Source organism: Mesocricetus auratus, unplaced genomic scaffold (genome assembly GCF_017639785.1).
Source record: "Mesocricetus auratus isolate SY011 unplaced genomic scaffold, BCM_Maur_2.0 Super-Scaffold_4256, whole genome shotgun sequence".
Taxonomy (NCBI): Eukaryota; Metazoa; Chordata; class Mammalia; order Rodentia; family Cricetidae; genus Mesocricetus; species Mesocricetus auratus.
In genome coordinates, this window is record NW_024429182.1 from 32,539,280 (window position 1) to 32,559,549 (window position 20,270).

Below are 20,270 nucleotides of genomic sequence, written 5' to 3' on the forward strand. Positions count from 1 at the left end.
GAAGGATACATTTATATAAAGCAAGAGCAGGTTTCCTATGGGGGAAAACCGTTTGTCATTTGCTCTTAACAAGGTAAATCCCTATAGACAGACCTTCTTGTAAAACTGTTCCCATTGGATTTATTCTCAACTTCAATAAAAAAGGAGATATGGTAAACAAAGGTATGACGAAATATTAGTTAGCTCTTGCATTTTTGTTGGAAAGTTCCCAATTCTTATTCTCTGAGGTTTAAAATAGTACAATTTCATACGAATTAAGTCGAACTCAGAATAGAGTACACAGTGTTGCTTTGTGCTTAGCTGATGATCTTGTTTTGTGGAAAGTGATCAGAACAATTTATGTTTACATTTAAATGTGTCTTTGTTGGTAATATGTTTATTGGGCCATAAAATGGAAAATAGGAGTGTTAAAAGTATAATTCAGATGGTAAGTGCCAAACCCTTTCAGGCAGTGAATTAAAATCTGAATATAGAGAATAAAGAGTAGCACTAGATGGTTGAATCTATTGTGTATATAGGGGGAAGAGTATAAAACAGGAAATGTGCTCTATATCATGAAGTTATAACCTAGGTTATGTTTGCTTCAACTAATATATTCACATTAGTGTATATTTATATTAATGTGTCTTCTAACAGTTTTATATTTCTCTGAGTCAGAATCTTTTAAAGCAGTGGATTTCAACCTTCCTAATGCTGCCACCCTTTAATACAGTTCCTCATGTTTGATGACCCCCAACCATAAAATTATTTCATTGCTACTTAACTATAGTTTTGCTATTGTTAGAACTGCATTGTAAATATCTGATATGCAGGACATCTGGTCACAAGTAACAGATTGAGAACCACTGTTTTAATGATTTCTCCCTGCCTATTTACCAGAATAATTTAAAAGTATATGTTTCTATTCTCCATTGTGCCACAAAACTGCTTAGCTTTGGCCACCACGTGGGGGTCCTAATCTTCGATGCATTTCATGCTCACACTTTACTACTCTGCTCTGCAATTCCTTTTCTTCAGCCAGCCCGGCTTAACTGTACTAGGAACTGATTAAGAACATGATCTTGAAATGAGCACACCTGAGTTAGAATTCCAGCATCCACTACTGACAGGAGTTTAATCCTTGGGCAGACATCTTCAAGTCTGAAATAGAGTAACAATTCTGCTTTGAAGGATTGTTTGGAAGGCCCCATTACATAATATATATAAAATCACTATTCTTGATGTAAGGGAAGGTTGCTATCAGTGCCAGCATGGTCTCCCCAATTGTACCTTGCTGATTCTTTTCTATTAATCTTTTGTTCTCAGTCTTTATTTTGTCTAGAATGCATTTGGTTCCCTAATTAAATTTCTCTTATGTAAGATTAAGAGTGATCACCACCTTAATGGGTCACTTATAGCAAAACTGTTTCCAGGGTACTAATTAGAAATTATATTTTATAGTCTTGTTTTATAAATGTTTAACATTTTCAAATTGTAAGCTTCTTGAGGGCAAAGATTATGTGTTAAATTTTATAAATTCAATATCAGAACTAATGCTTTTCCCTAGAAGAAGAAATCAATTATTAATTTGTTGATTAAGCATCGGATTGTAATAAACTATTTTTTCACTTCTTTTATCAAAAAGTTAATTGCCATTAGAACAGTTCATTTTTATGAATGTCATTGCATATACAAAATGCATTTAATGGCATAAATGAATGAAGTTTTGGCATTTGGTAAATATAATACTACTTAGTTTACAGTAGATTTTGGTTGACTTCAGTCTAAGTCTCTTTCTTCTTATCTTTTCAAATGGCATTTTGCTCCTTCACTCTGCATGCACAAATGAATTCCATCTGCCTGGTGGGTTTCTGTAGCATCTTGGCAAAGAAGCATTATCAGTTGTGGAATGCTTTATCAAATCTGGTTGTAGTAGGTGCATATATTTCTTTTTTTTTTTCTTTAAATTAGAAACAAGCTTGCTTCCCAGCTCCCTCTCTCTCCACTCCTCCCTGCCCCCCCACCAACCTCTCCAACCCCTTACCCAATCCCCACTTCTCTCCCCAGAGAGGGTGAGGCCCTCCATGGGGGGATCTCCAGAGTCCTTCATTTCATTCAGGGCAGGGCCTAGACCCTCCCTGGTGTTTCCAGACTGAGAGAGCATCCCTTGATGTGGAAATGTGCTCCCAAAGTCCATTTGTATGCCAGGGATAAATACTGATCTACTACCCAAGGCCCCTTAGATTGCCAAGGCCTCCTTACTGACACCCAAATTTAGGGGGTCTGAACAAGTCCCATGCTGGCCTCTCAGCCATCAGTTTGGGGTCCACGAGCTATAGGTGCATGTATTTCTAATTCTGCTTGCCACATTGGGGAAATTTGGGTATTTTGCCTTTTGGGGAGCTACTTTGACTACTCTAAACTTCAGTGTTTCTCTTTGCTGGATGAGTTGACTGTATCCAATGGGATGTTAAAGTAATAGGAACAGGTCTTGAATGCCAATATCATCAACAAGGTGGTAGACACATAATGGAATTATTATAGTAGTCACACCTGTGAGGATCTGTGGCATTTAAATCAAGGTTGTATTATGGAAAGTTACCTGCCATGAAACCTTCACAGAGACAAATTGAGAGCAATTTTTGTTTTTATGTGGAGATGTAATTTAAAAGTCGCCCTCCCATAGGTCCCATTGGGCTTCAGTCATATCTTGGGGGGCTTCAGTCGTATCCAGCTGACTTGCCAAGTTGTACCTGAGATGGGGAGAGTAAAGATACTAAGGAAATGATAGAGACACAGAATAGAGTTGGGAGAACAACTCAGTGAATATTGAACACCCAAGCTTATTCTTCAACATTCTAGTAGACCCAAACCAAAAAGGGGATAAAGGCAAGAGACTTTTTTTTATCAAGATAGGAGGAATAAATAGACTTCCTTAATTTTCCAAACATTCGGTAGACTAAATCGTTATCTGATCTTGAAGGCTAAGAGTAACCACACTTTAGACCAAGTCTTGTTATTTAGATAAGACATCCCCTATTAAGACCAGATATCCTATAGTAACCAGGCCATAGACCTTTAGGTCTTAGGTCTTTAAGTGAACTGTCTGACCTTAAGCCAAGATGAACTGAAGCCATTTGTACGGACCCCGACACCCCTCCCTCCCTCTTTTTGGTCAATATATTTTCACTGAACCATCCTTTTAGGTGACAATTTTGCTGAGTTACTACACTCTGTGAAGTGATTCTAACTTCAGATTTGAGGACGAACTCAAATTTCTATCAGGTTTTAAAGTACATACTCATTATTACTTATTTATGAGAGTGAATAGTGTTTGTGATGTGTGTTCACTTGTGTGTGCTTGTGTGCATTCGTGTGTGTGCATGTTGCATCCCAGAGTTGAGGATAGGTACTGGGTGTCTTTTGCTTTTCACTTCTTTAAAGAGACAGTGTTTCTCACTTTACCTGAGCTCTAATGGTGGCAACCGGCAAGCCAAGTTAGCCAGTCCTCCCAGGGGATCCTCCCAGGAATTGCAGGAAGAGCGTGCTTGCCTGTATTTACGTGAATTTTGGGATCCTAACTCTAGCCATGCACTTACAGGGCAAGTGCTTTACCCTCTGAACTAGCCTCTTTACTTTTCTTTTTAATTAAAAATAGTTTGTAAATTGTGTATCTGTGTGTGGTGTGAGTGCATGTGTTATAGTGGATGTGGAGGTAAGAGAACAACTTGGGGTCATCCCTGAGACACCTCTTTCTTTCCCCTGAGACAGGGTTTCAGTGGCCTGCCACTTTGCCAGAGTAGTGGACCTTGAGCTTCCATGGTTTTGCCATCCCTGGGATTGTCAGGGTACACCACTGTGGCCTTTGGTGTACATGGGTTCTGAGGATCTACACTCTGGTATTCCAGCTTACTTACTGTCATTTCCCTATACCTCATTTCCACTTTTTACATCCATGCATTTATTAAGCAATTATTGACAGAAAATGAACCAAGAAGTGAGCTGCTGTAGGTATAGCAGTGAACAAAATGGATTAGGCCTCTGTTCTGGAAGAGTTATCAAACAACTGGAGGTAAAGGGGAAAGAAAACAAATGAAAATAGAGTATAGTAGTTGGTTATAAACTCTGTGGATAGGATACAGATGAGCGGGGTGGAGAACCATCTGTGGTAAATAGGGCACTGCAGACTTGGCATACCTTTGAACAGAGATGTGAAAGAGGTGAGTCTTTGGTGTTTATTCAAATGTGCCTATGTTTAGACTATTGATGATTGATTGATGTTAGCCTTTTTGCTGTATTAGCATGGCATATTCTGTTTTTCTGTTTGGACCCTTGTTTTAAATTTTCATGTATCTTTCTCTGAAAAAAAATTTTTGAGTGTGGTTATTAACTAGAAACAGGTTTTTAAAGAAATAAACACTTGAGAGACTTGGAAAATAAATCCTTCATGCATCCAAGTTCAGGGTTCTTCCTAATAGCCTGAAACTATTGCTGAAATGAATTCTAAATACCTAAACAGAACTCATATGCAAAGGAGAAAATGTAAAATTGTAATTAATAGAATTGGCCGACTGTAACTTGATTGGTTGTTGTTTCAGTTTGCTTATGTGCAACCTGGAACAAAACTTTGTTTATGATGGATTCTAAGTTAAAAATCCCACCTCTTTCTTAAAATTTTAATTTTATATGGTATAGGCACCATATCTTATCTTTAATTACAGTCAGAAGTTTATTTATAAAACTTTGGTTTTGCAGGTGAAGTAAAGAAGGGTTATTTAGATAAATAAAAGTTACTGGTGGATGCATATTGTCTTGGATTTTGTTATTTTGACTAATGATTGTCATTTTGATTTTTTTAAGTGTAGATGTTTTAAATCATTTGATATTTTAAGTGTAGAATTTTCAGTTACTCATGTCAAAATCATTTCCCATTTCAGTTCACTGGAAAATATTCACCATTATTTGCCATTGTGAAATATACAGCTTCATATTTAAGGCTATTGTTGCATAAGGTACATACATTTAACATGAGGTAGATAAGCATTTTATAGCATTTAAGTAAAAATTAGTGGAATTTTTGTGCAACATTAAAAAAACCAAAACTTTTCTCTGAGCTTCTATATTCTATATGCAATATTATTTAAATTTTTATTGCATTTTTATTTGTGGTGTGTATGTGCTTACACTTTTCTGGCTGACTTTTCCTGTTTGCTATGTTTTCAAGTTGACTTTGTTTACAAACTGTTAGTTCTAAATCTTAGCCGACCCTCTCCTTGGCTCAGGCAAAGTTCTTTGGTCAGACATTGCTGTCCCAAATCAGTCTCCTTCAGCTGTCCTTTTGGATTCATTGTTCTTTGCTCGGGGATAGTTGTTGCACATTCTCCTGTTTGTTGCTTCTGGATACTCTGAGAGAAACAGTTGTCTTTATTCTGGTCCTGTGGTGTGTAGTGAGAAGAAATGAAAGTAATTCTGAGAGATAACTGTGGTTCTTTCATAGTGAGCAAGATAGGGCATTGACAGATGGAGTGTTCCCAGCTCTGCATGTCAGTAGAAGGGATAAAGGTAGTGATGAATATGGAGAAAGTGCCTGTCCTAAGTTTTTCAAATTTATTTTTAAGATTCAAAAATTGCAGGCAATACTAATCTAACCAGAATGTCATTGGAAAATCCTGCATACATTTTTCAAAATTGTGTTGTTATTAAATAACTTATTTACCTTTTTATGTATAGTCTTTGACATTTTATGATACTACATTTTTGTCTTTTTCTCCCAATACTCTGTGAAGAAGAGCCTAATGTTTGTAAAATTTAAGTCAGTGCAAAGTCTTCTTTTAAAAGTGGTAGGAGGCCTTCCCTACTCTGTGCCCCTTCTCAGGGTGGCTCACACAATTTGTTTAGCAGAGTTTTATTGACAGACTCCATGATTCCATTGTCTAATTAATTGAAAATAAAATAATGTTGTTTAATGCAGTGAAAATTGTGTGTATAACTTACTCAGCATTAATCTTAAAAGTATAGACATTTTGTGATAGGATAGAATGCATTCGTGAATTAATGTAAAAACATTACTGATTAACTGAGATGAATAGGGAAACAAAAATGTTTTTATAGTAAAGTGAAATTTAGAATTTTGTTATAATTTCATTGCTGCTACTTTTGTAACTATTGGCTTGCTAAGTTTACTTTCCTATTAGTGGAATTATAATAGATTTTGAAAAATCAAACTTGGCACTTTTCTACACCTAATCCCTTCCCCCACCAAAGCTTGCTGAGATATATAAATTTTATACCCTTTTAGGGGACTATATGGATAGAAAAACTTGGGGTGGTAGGTGGTATAATTGAATTGTAGATCATAATCTGTTTGTTTTACCAAATTAGTTAGGGGTTTTGAGGCCACATTTTGAATATTTGTATATATTTAACATTTCATCTCTTTGTTAGAAATCTCTCAGTGTGACTTGTTTTTAATAGGATGTGTCTTGAATTGTGAGCCAATCACTCTTGAAAAGTATTAAGACCTTTAAACACACTGGTCAGTCCCACAGAGAGAAGCCTACAGGTTTATTAGCACTGCTCGGTCTGAAAGCACAGCATACCCTTTTAGGTTGCACAGCAACAGACTCCTAGCAACCATAATAGATTGAATTTCTAAGAGTGACTGGGCCGGATGTAATAATAAAGCAAGAGGTACAAACAGTTGTCATGGTTTTCTTTTCACAGCCAGCTAGTTTGATTTAGGGGAGCTTAGCTTTTCAAAAATGGGCAAACTTCTAAGAAAACTATTACTGTTTGTGCATAGGACTTTTGGTATTACCATAGCAAAAGTGATGTCAAAATTTAAGAGTCATAGATTAATAATATGCCCATAGTAAAGGAAAGTTGCAAGAATATTATCTGAAGTTTCAGCAGGAAGTATTTAAAAGGACAGTATCATAAAATTATATTAGAGTCAGAGCCAGATAATCTTAATACTCCTTTTAAAAAATAAAAGCATCATGATATTTATGCTTTCTGTCGTTTTGACATTCTGTTTTTATTTTGCTGCAATTCCATGTAGTTTTATGTTGTGATGTAATTGAACAGTTATATGAAACCGATCATTTTACAAATTAAAAAAAACCCAGCTTATTTGAACTGCTTTGAAGTTGTAAACCAATTGAAGTAGAGAATTTATTAATGAAACAATAAATAATTTAATCTTTTGCAGTGATAGGAAAAGCACTGTGGTTTGTCTAAGGATGTAATGTCCTCTAACTTCGCAGCGTTCTTTCTATTTCTGCCACTAGTGTGTTTGCTAATGTTGCTGTGAAAAGGAACTAAATTCGAATACATTCACAGTTTGAAGAAGGATGCTTCTATCAAAGAAAGAGGCTCATGTAGCTGTTGGAGTTGAGAGTAGAACTACAGCCTTTGACAGCAATAAGCTGTAAATATACACACATGCTAATACCCCTGATTTGTTCATCTTTTGTGTCAGCATTTGGAAAAGATTGTTAAAGTGGCAGTTGTAGTAAAGACTAGCAATTACAGTAAAGAGCAGAAATTAGGTATTTGTGACCTATTATATTTCATTAAAAGACTTCCTTATTAAAATGGCACTGCTTACTCTGATTACTTGACAGCTGCCCAAAACAGATTAGAAAATACATAGTTTCAGCTAAAGGTAAAATCAACCTCTTAAGCAAGCTTATAGCTTAGATTAAATAAATAAATGGTATGGGAGAAGCCATTTTTAAACAAGAAATTTACTTTTGGGAGAAATGCTTATCAGTAACTAAGTAGTATGCTCCATTAGCATTCATGTAGAAAGAGCTTACCAATGGAATTTTCCCACCGAGATGTCATAGAGTGCTCATCTAAGATCACACTAGCTTTCTATTAGATAATTTACTTTGAGGACTATAGATTGAAGGAGGAGCATGGCATCAAATAAGCATTTGTTCTGCCCCTGTCCCCAGCACTGTTCACACTTTGGAAGCTCCATCACTAGGTTAATTTATGTAATATTCTAAGTGTTCCTTATTTCATGACAGTTTACCCCAGTGATTTCAGTACTTGGAACTTTAGGCAGCCCTTCACAGGAATGAATTGTTTACTTTTTCTAGACAAAATTTGCATATTCTGTGGCACTTGTTAACTTCAGTAATTTTTTACTTCCTTTGGAAAACACACAGTACACCTACCTTATTTATTTTGTCTCTGCCTTCTACACCATCAAGTATGGAAAAATCACTGTGTAGAAGATTCTGTGAATATCAAAGCATATTTCACTGTTGAAGACACAAACACAGGCTCAGTATGAAATTAACATACACAAAACTTACTTGTCAGAATTCACAACATTAATAGAAAACTAGCATGTGTATGGAACAGTATAATTCCTACAAAAACTGAAACTAAGCTGTTCCAGACACTCATGATTAATTCCAGTTATGCACAAGTTGGGTTTTCAGCTTAATAAGTATCTGGCCCAAATTGGAAGTGTTTTGTTACCTTGTAGAATTCAAAGAGAAGAAAATAAGGCCTAGTTTTGTTTTCTTTATAAGAAATTTGAACTTAAGCCTCAGTTTGGTGTTTGGTAGCTAATTGCTTAAATAAACATTCCTTTGGTACCAGGTTTTTAAAATGTGAAAGTGGGGATGCTATGTACTCAAGAGGGCTATAAAATGAAAGATAAGTAAAAGATAACATGAACTAAGACTAGAAAGAACTTAAGTCCATCTAAATTTGAAAATTGATAATGTCCTTTTTTAATATAATTTTTCTACTTTTTATTTTATGTGTATGGGTGTTTTATCTGCATGTATGTCTGTGCACCATGTGTGTGCAGTGCCTATGAAAGCCAGAAGATGTTGGATCCCTGGGACAGGAGTTACAGATGCTTGTGAGCCTCTATGTGTGTGCTTGGAAACAAACAATGGCCCTCTAGAATAGCAGCCAGTGCTGTTCACCGCTGTGCCATCTTTCCAGCCCTGATACTGTCAATTTGCATTGTGTCTCATTACTGTGCTGTAAGATGTGAGGGAAGTTTTTCAGAAGAAATAAGTCGCTGAAAATAATATCACAGACCTAGACTTCATAAAATATATTGTTTTCAACTCATCTCAATACTGATAATTGAAAAATTTATGTATAAAATGACCTATTTTGTCTACACCTGAGAGCCCATTTTAAAAACTTATGAGAACTGTTAAGTGTATGCTAACATGTTAAGTGTTAACTTATCCACAATTTTGATAGAATTTCAAGGGATGGAGCATACTCTTGATATATTGGTGAATTATGTACAAAGAGGTTCTGTGTAACATTTTTTCCATGGAAAACTAAGTGAAGATGTGCCTAAACTCACTAGGTTTAGCATCTTGAGCTAAGAGAATTGACAGTGGTCAGAGTCTCTGTTAAGAGTTAAAGCAGATTTGGAGGCATAGTAAGTAAATGGATTAATTACCTTTGGTACTGTTTGGTCTAGTTTAAGAATATTCAGCTTTTTCCATATTTAATTTAGTATTATCTGTTCCCTAACTCTAGACCCATCCTACCTCCTTACACATCCAACTTATATTTCTGTGTGTGCTCTCTCTCTCTCAAAATACCAGAAGAAAAAGCACATACATACACCCCCACACACATAAAAACAAAATTAAAAACATGGTGTCTGTCTTGTGTTGGCCTTCCATGGAGGGTAGTATATACTCCATTGGAGAAAACAGATTTTCTTTTCCTAGCAGGTATTAGTGGCAAATAACCTCTTGGTTAGGAGTGGGAATTTGTGTTCACTTCCTCTTCTCAGTGCTAGAACTTTGCCTGGTTTGAACCTGTACGGGATTTGTACTTGTTATCAAGTCTCTGTTGTGAGTTCACGTGTTTTTCAATCCTGTTGTGTCTTGATACTGTTTCCTTGGAGTTGTCCACCATCTCTGACTCTTATGCATAGACTCCCAATCCTTGAGAGGAGGAGTTTGAAACAGGCATCACATTTAGGGCTGAGTACTCCAAAGTCTTGCACTCATAAAACTACTGCTAGATATTGTGTTTCTGGAGTTAGTTTACCATTGTTTCCTATAATGCCTTTCAGAAGATTGACCACATAGTGATTTTAAGTCAAAAGATATATTCTCTACTTCTTACCATAGTGTGTGCATAGCTTAATTACTTCAATTGAAGGCCATTAGTACTGTTGGATATAGAAGAATTGAAAAAAAGAAAAAAAAAGAAAGATTCTGGGTTTGAGTAGAGAAATTTTAAGGGAGAAGTTAATACCATGAATTGTACCTTACAGTTGTGAAGGTTATTCACACTGTAGATGTAGAGTCAAGTATGTAAAGAGTTTGCAGAGTTCATTTGGAATAGTGAAATAGTTGTAATAGACAAGAAAAAGACATAGAATTTATAACATGGTTAAAACATAAACAGCCAGTATACAGTGAAGAAAGGATCCAATGTGAAGATGAGAGTGGTCTTTACTGAGATGAATTTGGCAGATCTATATAGAATAGATTATAGACATTAAGCATAAAGACCTGTAAACCAGGACTCTGGTTTTTAAGAAAGACCTTGCTTGAGCTCTGTTTGCTCTTCTAATACACTGAGTTCCTGGGTAATACAGATAACTGATACTCGATGGAGTTGTATTGCAAAATGTGAACACAGGTGCAATACCAGCTATATGTAAAACTACTGGCACTATGACAGTGAGTTATATTGCCAGTGTAGCACTTGATTAGTACTACTACAAGTACCATAATAATCATCAGTTGTGTTGTAATGAAGATAGAGACTGAAGATACATTTATGCAAAAAGGATGTGGGAACCACTGCCAATCCCTACATCAGTAGATCTCAACCTGTGGGTCCCAAACGCTTGGGAAAACCTACAACTCCAAACATATATACAGTATGATTAATAACAGTAGCAAAATTACAGTTAAGAAATAGCAATGAAAATAATTTTAAGGCTGGGGTTCACTGCAACATGAGGAAATGTATTAAAGGGTTGCAGGACTAGGAAGCCTGAGAACCACGCCAAAGGTCACAAACCATATTCCTTCATAATTAGCCATTTACCAAGAAGCAGGTGGAACATGCTTTATTACTGTAACTTTACCAGTTCTTTTGTAGAACAGTGGCAAAAGGAGAAATGACTCATCCTCTCCCCAAGTTTTAGTTCACCTCCTTTCTCAATGTCCCAGGTGCTTTATTATACTTTGCCCACATGTATACTTTACTATATCGTTGTGCTGTCCTTTGTTAGCTCTCTTCCCAACAACTCCTGGTGCTAGAGGCCAGTTCGTCTGCATCTCTATTTGCACTGGGAAGGATAGATAGTTCATGACTTCACTCTGGGATCCTCAGATCTGCTTGAGTGGAGTCTTAAAACTCAGCATGACATTGAACTGAACAAACTTTTTGTACCATGAGCTTAGACCTGGACAGAGCCAGAGTCTATATCCAGAAGTGCAAAGAGGGGCTGGAGAGATGACTTACTGGTTAAGAGCATTTGCTGCTTCTGAGGCTTTGGGTTCACTTTCCTGAGTCTACGTGCAGCTCAGAACCATTAGTAATTTTAGTTTCAGAGGATCTGACTGCTTTTTGGCTTCCCTGTACAACTGCATGTATGTGCTGCACAGGCGCACACGAAGGCCCAAACACACACACACACACACACACACACACACACACACACACACTTAGAATAATTGTTCCTCTTGCCTGCTCTCAAGATGGTGCTGGAAATGACCATTTGACGTGGTGACAAATCAGCAGGGCTTCCTTCTTACTGTATTTGTGAAGTACCATAAGAATGAAAAAGCTAAAAGACAGCTAGGTTCCTGTTGACTTGGAAAGCAGTTGAGAAAGACAGTATTTGGGTGCAGTAAGAATGGGAAATAATCAGGTATTTCTTAGCCCCGTGTTTGCTAGCATCTAGTCACTTTCTCACATATTGCTAACCACCTTATCAGAGAGGTAAATACATTGTTGTAAGTCACTGTAGAGCTTAGGGCACCAAGGAGGGCATTTTGTTGGCATGGTAGTACATTGACACGATTAGTGCATTGCATATGAGGATCATACATGTTCTTCTTAATTGAATCATTGGATGTGAACAGGCTCTCAAGGAAGAAATTAGGTTTAATGTTAAAAGCGACGAGTGGTAAAGGCAAACTTATATCGGTGTACCAGTGTGGTAGTTGAGGAACTTGCAATGACTTAAAGATCTGAGTAGTTGTATCACAGTGCTGTGGGAAACAGAACCAGCTGTTCCAAGTGGGGATTTTGTTTATAGCCTATTTGGAGAGGAGGGATTGGCAAAAATAAACTGCTTGTTATTTAGCCTGAACTTGATGATCCCAAGGTTGATGTAGGGAAGGATATTTGGAGAAAATACTTAGAATTAGAGGAGTAATTAGAAGGTTAAATAATACATATGTATCATCTATAAGCCTGTATAATTAGTAATTGTGGTGCTTAAAATTTATTGTGAAACATGTAGTCTCCATATATACAATAAACTTTATTTCAGAAAACAGTCACAGTGTAAAAGGCATATCTGATAATAGGGTTTAAATTGTCTAGTTCTTTTTGAGAAAGAAGTAAATAATTAATATAGATTATTTTGCTGGATCTGACTTGTAATCCTCTAGACACACATGCAAACACCTGTGATTATTTTGTGAGCCTTGTCTTTAGTTAGTCCTGAACACATGTGTTTAAATTTTTCTGCCTGTTCATATAGACTCAGCTGTGCCTGTTTGCTTTGTTATTTTTCCAAGTTTAATGGACCAATATAAAAATTTATGGCAACTGTCATTTAATGTCACTTGTACCTTTAAGGAAAATGAAAACAAAACTAAATCATGCTAGAAAACTGTGCTGCTGTTTATAGTTGGTTCTAAGATACGCACTATGCTAAACTGGCCTGTGATATCATGAAACAAATTCAGGCCAGCAAAAATAGTCTGAAGAGGTATAGTCACTGTAAGTCGACAGTATTAGAAATAAAGATCAGTGGTTTCAAAATAACCTTTCTTATTTTTCTACCATGAACCAGAAATTTCTTCAAAAGAAAAATCTGAAGTATCATATACACCCCTTTAATCCTAGCACTCAGGAGGTAGTGGCAGGATAATCTTTGAGTCTGAGGCCAACCTACTTTACATAGTAAGAACCTATCTCGAAAGTTTTTTTTTCTATAAAATTGCATATTGAGTATTTTACTGATGTTTTTGGCTTTATGACTTGTTTATGTCTGCTTTGCTTCCTCATTTCCAAGAAACCATTTATTTTATGATTTGAGTTATTATATATATCTGTTAACCTTTTCTCATTTTTATTTCTTTAAATATAGAAAGTAGAATGATTTTCAGAGTTTGTTCTTAACATTATAAAGTACATACTTGAGAAATCTTATATTTTTCCTCACTTATTTTTTGATAATTAAAACATTTATTCTTTGAATTATTGTTCATTAAAACATATTCCCATTTGTTCACTGTAAAATCAAAACCAGTATCCTTTTTGGCTTAATAAGGAATTAAAAAAAAGAAGTTTAGTCTTACAAAGGATACTTTTAAATAATTGAGACATACAATAGTATTTATTCTCAAATGCAGTAATTTAAAATAATCAACAGTTTTAAGATACTTTAAAGAAATTTTATGATAATCTTTTTTTAAAAAATATGTTTGAGCTCTTGCTATTTCTGGCATTTTATGTTAAAGAATACCTTGAATTTGGCTGGTTGAAAAACTAGGGGTAACTTGATGACATGTCCTCTATTACCCATGACCAACATGGAAATACACAAAGAGTAGAATACTTCAATCTGTCAAATATAAGATCTCATGTCTGAAATTTTTCATAAGCGTTTATTTAGAATTTTGGAATATGCTTTTCTTGGTGGTTGACAGTGAATATGGTGAGGGGCTTTATTCTTTCACAACTCTTTGTACTAGAGACATCATTAGATTGTATTATGTAATTCTTTTAAATGCTTCAGGAAACCTGTTTGTCCGTGGTGCTATGGAAACTATAAGAGAACTTCTCTCTGCTGTCTATCACCTAGCCCCTCTGTCACCTCCAGCTGTCTCAGGTAGGAATAAAGGCATGCTGTATTGAAAAGTCATATAGCTGTCATTCAGTTTATAGGAAAACAACGAGAAAGCATCCACACCATTGCATGTGAGGTGATCAGGTGCTTTTCAAACTTAGATCAGTTTAACAAGACCAAAGAAGATGAAGTCTTTTCGCATTGCTTTGGTACCCATGTGTCACCCTCCATAATGTCTTGATTGGGTATCCTAACCTGGTAGCCAAATAACTGTACGTACTCTCAACTTTTCTATACTAGTTAAGTTACCAGACATCATGCACATATCAGAATCTACTTAAAGGTAGAAAAATAGCTATCACTTTCTGAAATTCAGACAATGACATGATCATACTTCAACCAGTGGATATTGACTATTTGGTCAGTAATTGGCTAATATGTTTCTGATAATATCATAATTCCTCTACTCAATAATGGGTTTGTTACTACAGTTCACATATGTGAATCTTTACTTTTATTGCAGTTCTTTAAAGAGAACCTTTCCTTTGGCATTCAGAAACATGAAATGAGCTGGGATGGATGTGTTGTGGTTATGGGATAGCCTTGGTGTCTGAGCACTTAGAAATTGTTCATTATTGGTCTCTGAGTTGGTGTTTGCATTCAACTATTTTCTTACCTTTTCAAATTGTTGAACTTCAATTGCCAGTCCATTAAAGTTGGTAAACACTATTGCCATTTCTTTTGTTTTTAAATGAAACCTAAACAATTAAATTTGATATTTTCAAGTAATTTTATGGTTTACCTTTTAGTAGGTCATCTAATGATCTCAAAATTAAATGTCTTAATGATTTTTCCCTGTGGTGCTGGTTATTGCACCTAGTACCTCATGCATGGTAGGTCAATGCTCTGAACTATACTCTAAGTAAATTCTCTGACATAATATGCTTATTTTACTATGATGTGGATCAGACCTAGTGTCTCTCATGTGCTAAACAAGTGGCCAATCTCTCAGGTACACTGCCAGTTCAATTTGTCTTTCAAAGCTATCTTTCCAAGTTTATTTAATAGTCCTATGAACCTTTATATATTTCTAATGGAAGATGTGATAAGGTAGAATCTACCAAAGTTCTGGGTTCTTCAGCCTTTCTTAGGGAGGAAAATCTTCACTTTCTATGGGAAAATAAATGTGTAGACTGTTAATTAGGAGACAAGGCTGAAGAGAAATAAGAACAATCTCCTTAGAGCTAAAGAGTTACCAAAATACCCTACTTCCCGTGTGTGTGTGTGTGTGTGTGTGTGTGAGAGAGAGAGAGAGAGAGACAGAGACAGAGACAGAGACAGAGAGACAGAGAGAGACAGAGGGAGGGCGGGGGAGAGAGAAAGGGATGGAGGGAGACACAAGAGAGAGACTAATAGAGAGAGGGAGAGAGAGTATGAGTGTGTGTGTGTGTGTGTGTGTGTGTGCATGTGTGTATGTGAGAGAAGGGAAAGAGAGACAGGAAGAGGAGAGTGTGTGTGGGAGAGAGAGGGAGAGAAAGGAAAGACAGAGTGTATGAGATATGAGAGAGGGGAGGGGGAGAGGGGTGAGGGAGGAAGAGGAGGCAGAATCAGAGGCAGAGCCATACAGAGAAGCAGGGAGAGACAGGCAAAGAAGAGCTTTGTCTCTGCTTCCCCAATACTGGAATTGCTGGGATTACAGTTGTGTACTCTGATAGTATAACTTCCATTTCAAACTTGTGTTTCTGTAAATGTCCTCTAGAGGTTGCACCAAAAGTTCCTCAGTGAATTTCTCAAAATTTTATCATGGATGTAAGGTTATACAATAAGGTTTTAAGAATGGTGATTAATTTTGTGTCTAAGCCCTCACAACATGATTTGAAATATAACTATGCATTTATGTGTAGGAGTTATAATTTAAGAGCTATAATTTTATCAAAGTATATTTAAAGTAACAGCTCTTTCTTTGAGATAGTTCCCTAGGAAATGTTGCAATTTTCTTGTATTTTTCAAACCATTAAAGTTGTTAATCAAATCAATCTGATATTCATTTTACTTACTGATTTCCATAATTGAGGATATCTGACTGTAGACATGACATATCTAATCATTGTACAAGTTTATGTGAATTTGTGAAAAGGGTCTTGAAAGTATACTGCTAAATCTGGTTGCAGTATATTTTTAGAAACGATATAAAGGAAATAAAACTAGGAATGTGCTGATAGAACTTTTCCTTAGGAAAGTAGTGGAGGAATCATCCTTCAGCCATCCTAAGGGAATTAGCAGAGAACAATTTCACATGCGTTTCTCTTTACACCAATTTTTCTTTACTCTGATATTTAGACCTTTAGGTTTGGTAGCATTATTCTCCTCTTTTGTATGTGAAATGAATTAGGTTATTGGGAAGGGGGAAATGGAAAAAAGGAAACAAGTTTGAATATAGGTTAGCAATTATATTGTAGCTCATTTACATAGTGGGCCATAATTTACAGGTTTTTTTGTCTGTTTATTGGGGAGTGTGTGTGTGTGCGCGCGCACGTGCGTGTGTGTGTGTAGAGTATTTGTAAAAACTTGCCCTGGTTGGTCAGTTTAGGGTGTAGCCATTGTCTCCTTGATGTACATGGGGAAGCACTGACAAGTGAAGAAGCACAATTTAAGTAATGCAGTTCTTATGTCCATTATAGCTGTGAACTTTAATGTGACTGAAGTATTCTACCCACCATATCAGTAACTTTCAAATTGTTTTCAATTTAAAGAAATTTTGCAGGAACCACATTCAGGGCTATTGTTGGAAGTCAAACTGGTCTGCAGAACAAATTTACCTTTGTTTCTTTTCACAAAGCTTCACAACTATCACAGCTCTGTGTGGTTGGCTGTAAATTATGAATTGCTCTCTCTCTCCCTCTGTCTTTGGTATAAGTGATGATCAATTTTGCATATACTTCTCTTACTGGCCATTGTGGATCTAGAAATAAGAATTTGACTTTTGATGTTTTTCCCTTCCTCCCTCCCTCCCTCCCTTCCTTGCAAACTTCTTTCTTTCTTTCTTTCTTTTTTTCGATGGATACTTCCTGATTTCACATACATTACTGGGAATAAAAATGATTGAAAAAAAACTGGGTCCTGTAGTAGTTTGTTTTTAAGATACTAGTTTAAAAAATACAAACAAAAACTTTGTTAAACATATAAGACTCCCTTAATGAATATATAATGCCTGAAGTAAAAATGACATTAGTAAGCATTGCCATTCTTTATGGTATTTGAAGTGTTACTTGGATTTCATAACACCAAACCTGGAAGTTACACATATTTGGGTTTTTCAAGTTAATTTTTATGAGCTACTATCTGTTTATAGAATAAAATTGCTGGGTTATGGTAATCTTCAGAAATAGTGATAGAATTGCTAGGAATGATTCCTTCTTTACATCAAAGAATTGTAGAGACGTCCATATGTAAGTTTCAAGTTGGGGGTCTCATGATACACAAATATATATTAAATTCTTACTGTATTGTACAAATCTCTGAAGTTTCTTATCTACAAACACAGGAAGAAGTCCTAACTAAAATTAGTGGTTCTTCAAAATCATCATGAAATTTGTTAAGAGTTAGTTGTAAAATACACAAATTCAAGTTAAACATAATTATGTAGACTCAAATTTAATTCTATTTTTTAGACTCAATTCATTCTACAAATTGAATGTTTGTGGAGTTGTGTTCTAAGAAGGCAGTGGTATCTGTTTTTCTGAAACTAGTTAATGAGCTGTTAGTTTTAGCATGCTAAGTCAAACACCCCTAGGTGATACCATTAAGTTGTTTTTTTTTTTTTTTTGCAGTATATTCTGGACATGGAACAATTGGGAGGGCTCCCAAAATTAGAGCAAAATGCTCCTGATAGGAGCGAGACCACAGGCATGGTTCTTAACTCCGGTGACTCACATTTGTATTCCATGTTATTTGCATTTCCTTTCTCTATTGCTATGATCTTTTTTCTAAAATCAATACAGTGCCATAATGCTATAGAGAAAAATAATTAACTTCCTTGAAAACCAGACCTATATAGAACAACATTAAGTCATAGAGAGGGCGATTTTATTATGTCATAAAGAAGACCCTCTTTAAAAGGTCTCTAAGCTCTGGAGTAGGCAGACTGGTGTTTCATATATTCCCACCATGTTTTTAAGATGAAAAGGTTAGTTATTCAGCTAAGTAATATATGTATTCTTTAACTCTCTGCCAGCCTTATGGCTCTTGTTATAATCATGCTGCCAATTATTTGGAAAAATGATGCTGTATTCCTTTTGTGCTTATGACTAAAAATGATACATGCAATTTATGGAGATGTGTAAATTGTTTTCTTAGGTATTGTCTTAGGTAGGGTTTTCTGTTGCTGTGAAGAGACACCATGAATATGGCAATGCTTACAAATTAATTATTTGAGGTGGTGGCTTACAGTTTCAGAGGTTCGGTCCATTTTCATCATGACGGAGTGCATGGCAGCATGAAAGTAAACATGCAGCTGACTATGTCTTGACCAGAAGGCAACAGGAAGTCAACTGGATGTCACACTGAGGGAAACTTGAGAAAAAGAGACCTCAAAGCTCACTCCCATAGTGATACACTATCTCCAACAAGGCCACATCTACTAATAGTGCCACTTCCTTTGGGAACATTTTCTTTCAATCATTTGAGATTATGGTACTAAAATTCCTTTATTATGTATAACAAAATTCTTGTTGGGGATGGAGAGATGCTTCTCTCACAGAGGACCCAAGTTCGGTTCCAGCACCCATATGTCAGCTCTCAACTGTCGGTAACTCCTGTTCCAGGGATCAAGTCCCTCTCTTGGCCTACTTGGTACCAGGTATGCATGTGGTTGCACTTACATATATGCAGACAAACATTTATATACATAAAATCCATGTTATTGTATGTTTTTTAAAAAATACTTTATAAAGAATACAGAAAGGACCAAAAATTAGTCAAGAATGAGGCAGAAACAATACTCCCATCAACTATCTTAGATTGTCTTGCATTTCATATCATTGATCTTTAACAGATACTGTGTGTCAGACCCTGAAATAAGTACCTCATTAAACTCCTATAATCTTCACAATAAGTCTCCAAATGATGTGGGTACCTGAGGTGTTAGATTCTTTGCTATTCATTTTTCATATTGAAAATTGTCTAAATCCCTATGTTTCCTTCAGTTCCAGATAAATTAATCTGGTTGTCAAACCTGAAGTAAATAAGATGAGATTATTTATTGGTTTTTGTAATTGAAACACTGATTATTCCACCCCAGAAGCACCAATATGCATTTTATGGGTTGTCTTATGACTATGGAGATGTTAAATATTGCTTTCTAAAATTCATCAAATTCAGCATGAGACATCTGGGTAACGTTTTAGAACAAGTTACAATCTTGCTCATCTTGTTATTTTTAAGTTGAGAAGATTGGTCTTAGAAAATACTAGGTAAATTGATAAACTTAAATAGCATGTTAAGATGTTAAGTAATTTACTGAGTTAAGTACATGGCAAAGTAAAACTCAAACATAACATTTGTACTTTAAGCTTATTTTATGTTACCTCATTGGTTGTTTTGCCACTCCTTTGCCAGGGTAAGGAAGGGTACCAGTATGTATGTCTTGAATTGGTTAGCACAGTTGGTGATCTTTAGTAGGGAAGGCATAGACTTGGATATTTCTAAAGGAAGATTCTCTCCTAATTTGTGTTTGTATGTGGAGTTTTCCTATGTGTGTTTGGTAATCATGTTTCTAGTCATAAAATCTAAGAAAGTGGAGCCCAGAGAAAAGGGCTTAACTCTATTAGAGGTGGAAAGCCATGATTTGTCTTTTTTGTTATTTTACCTGCATCTGAATCATATCAGAAATTATTTTACTTTATTCACTAAAAGTTATTTAATGCATACTATGTAGTGGGCGAGAAATAATATTAAACAAGAAATCATGTTCCTTAACTCAATAGGTATACTTTACCATTATAGGTGTGACAGTTCTTGAAAATTACCCATGTTGCAGCATCTTTACTCCCAAATGACATGAAAACCACTCACCTTTCCCCAATATTGTGACAACCAAAGTGGCTCTAGGTATTACAAAAGATCTCTACTCAGTATGGTGTAGTGGCATGTATGAGCAATACTGATTTTGTCTTGGTGCTTGTTTATTCTCTATCTAACTTAACTGATTTTAAGAGTTTATTAGGATCCTGGCTTACTGTAA

The 20,270-nt window shown here is 35.7% G+C and overlaps 1 protein-coding gene across 8 annotated transcripts in view; it reads left to right on the forward strand.

Annotated features, from left to right (window-relative positions):
* Positions 1–20,270, forward strand: part of Rfx3 (regulatory factor X3) — a 251,217-nt gene that overhangs the window by 15,725 nt on the left and 215,222 nt on the right. The window contains exon 2 of one of the 8 annotated variants that reach the window (XM_040745977.1): positions 13,979–14,071. The exons of 3 other annotated variants lie outside the window; for them this stretch is intronic. In XM_040745977.1, the coding sequence (XP_040601911.1) occupies positions 14,002–14,071 (70 nt within the window). In that variant the 5' untranslated portion in view covers positions 13,979–14,001. Of the gene's footprint in view, positions 1–13,649; positions 14,072–20,270 lie in introns of those variants that run through there. 4 more of the 8 variants (XM_040745967.1, XM_040745954.1, XM_040745960.1 and 1 more) reach the window with 4 other exon arrangements.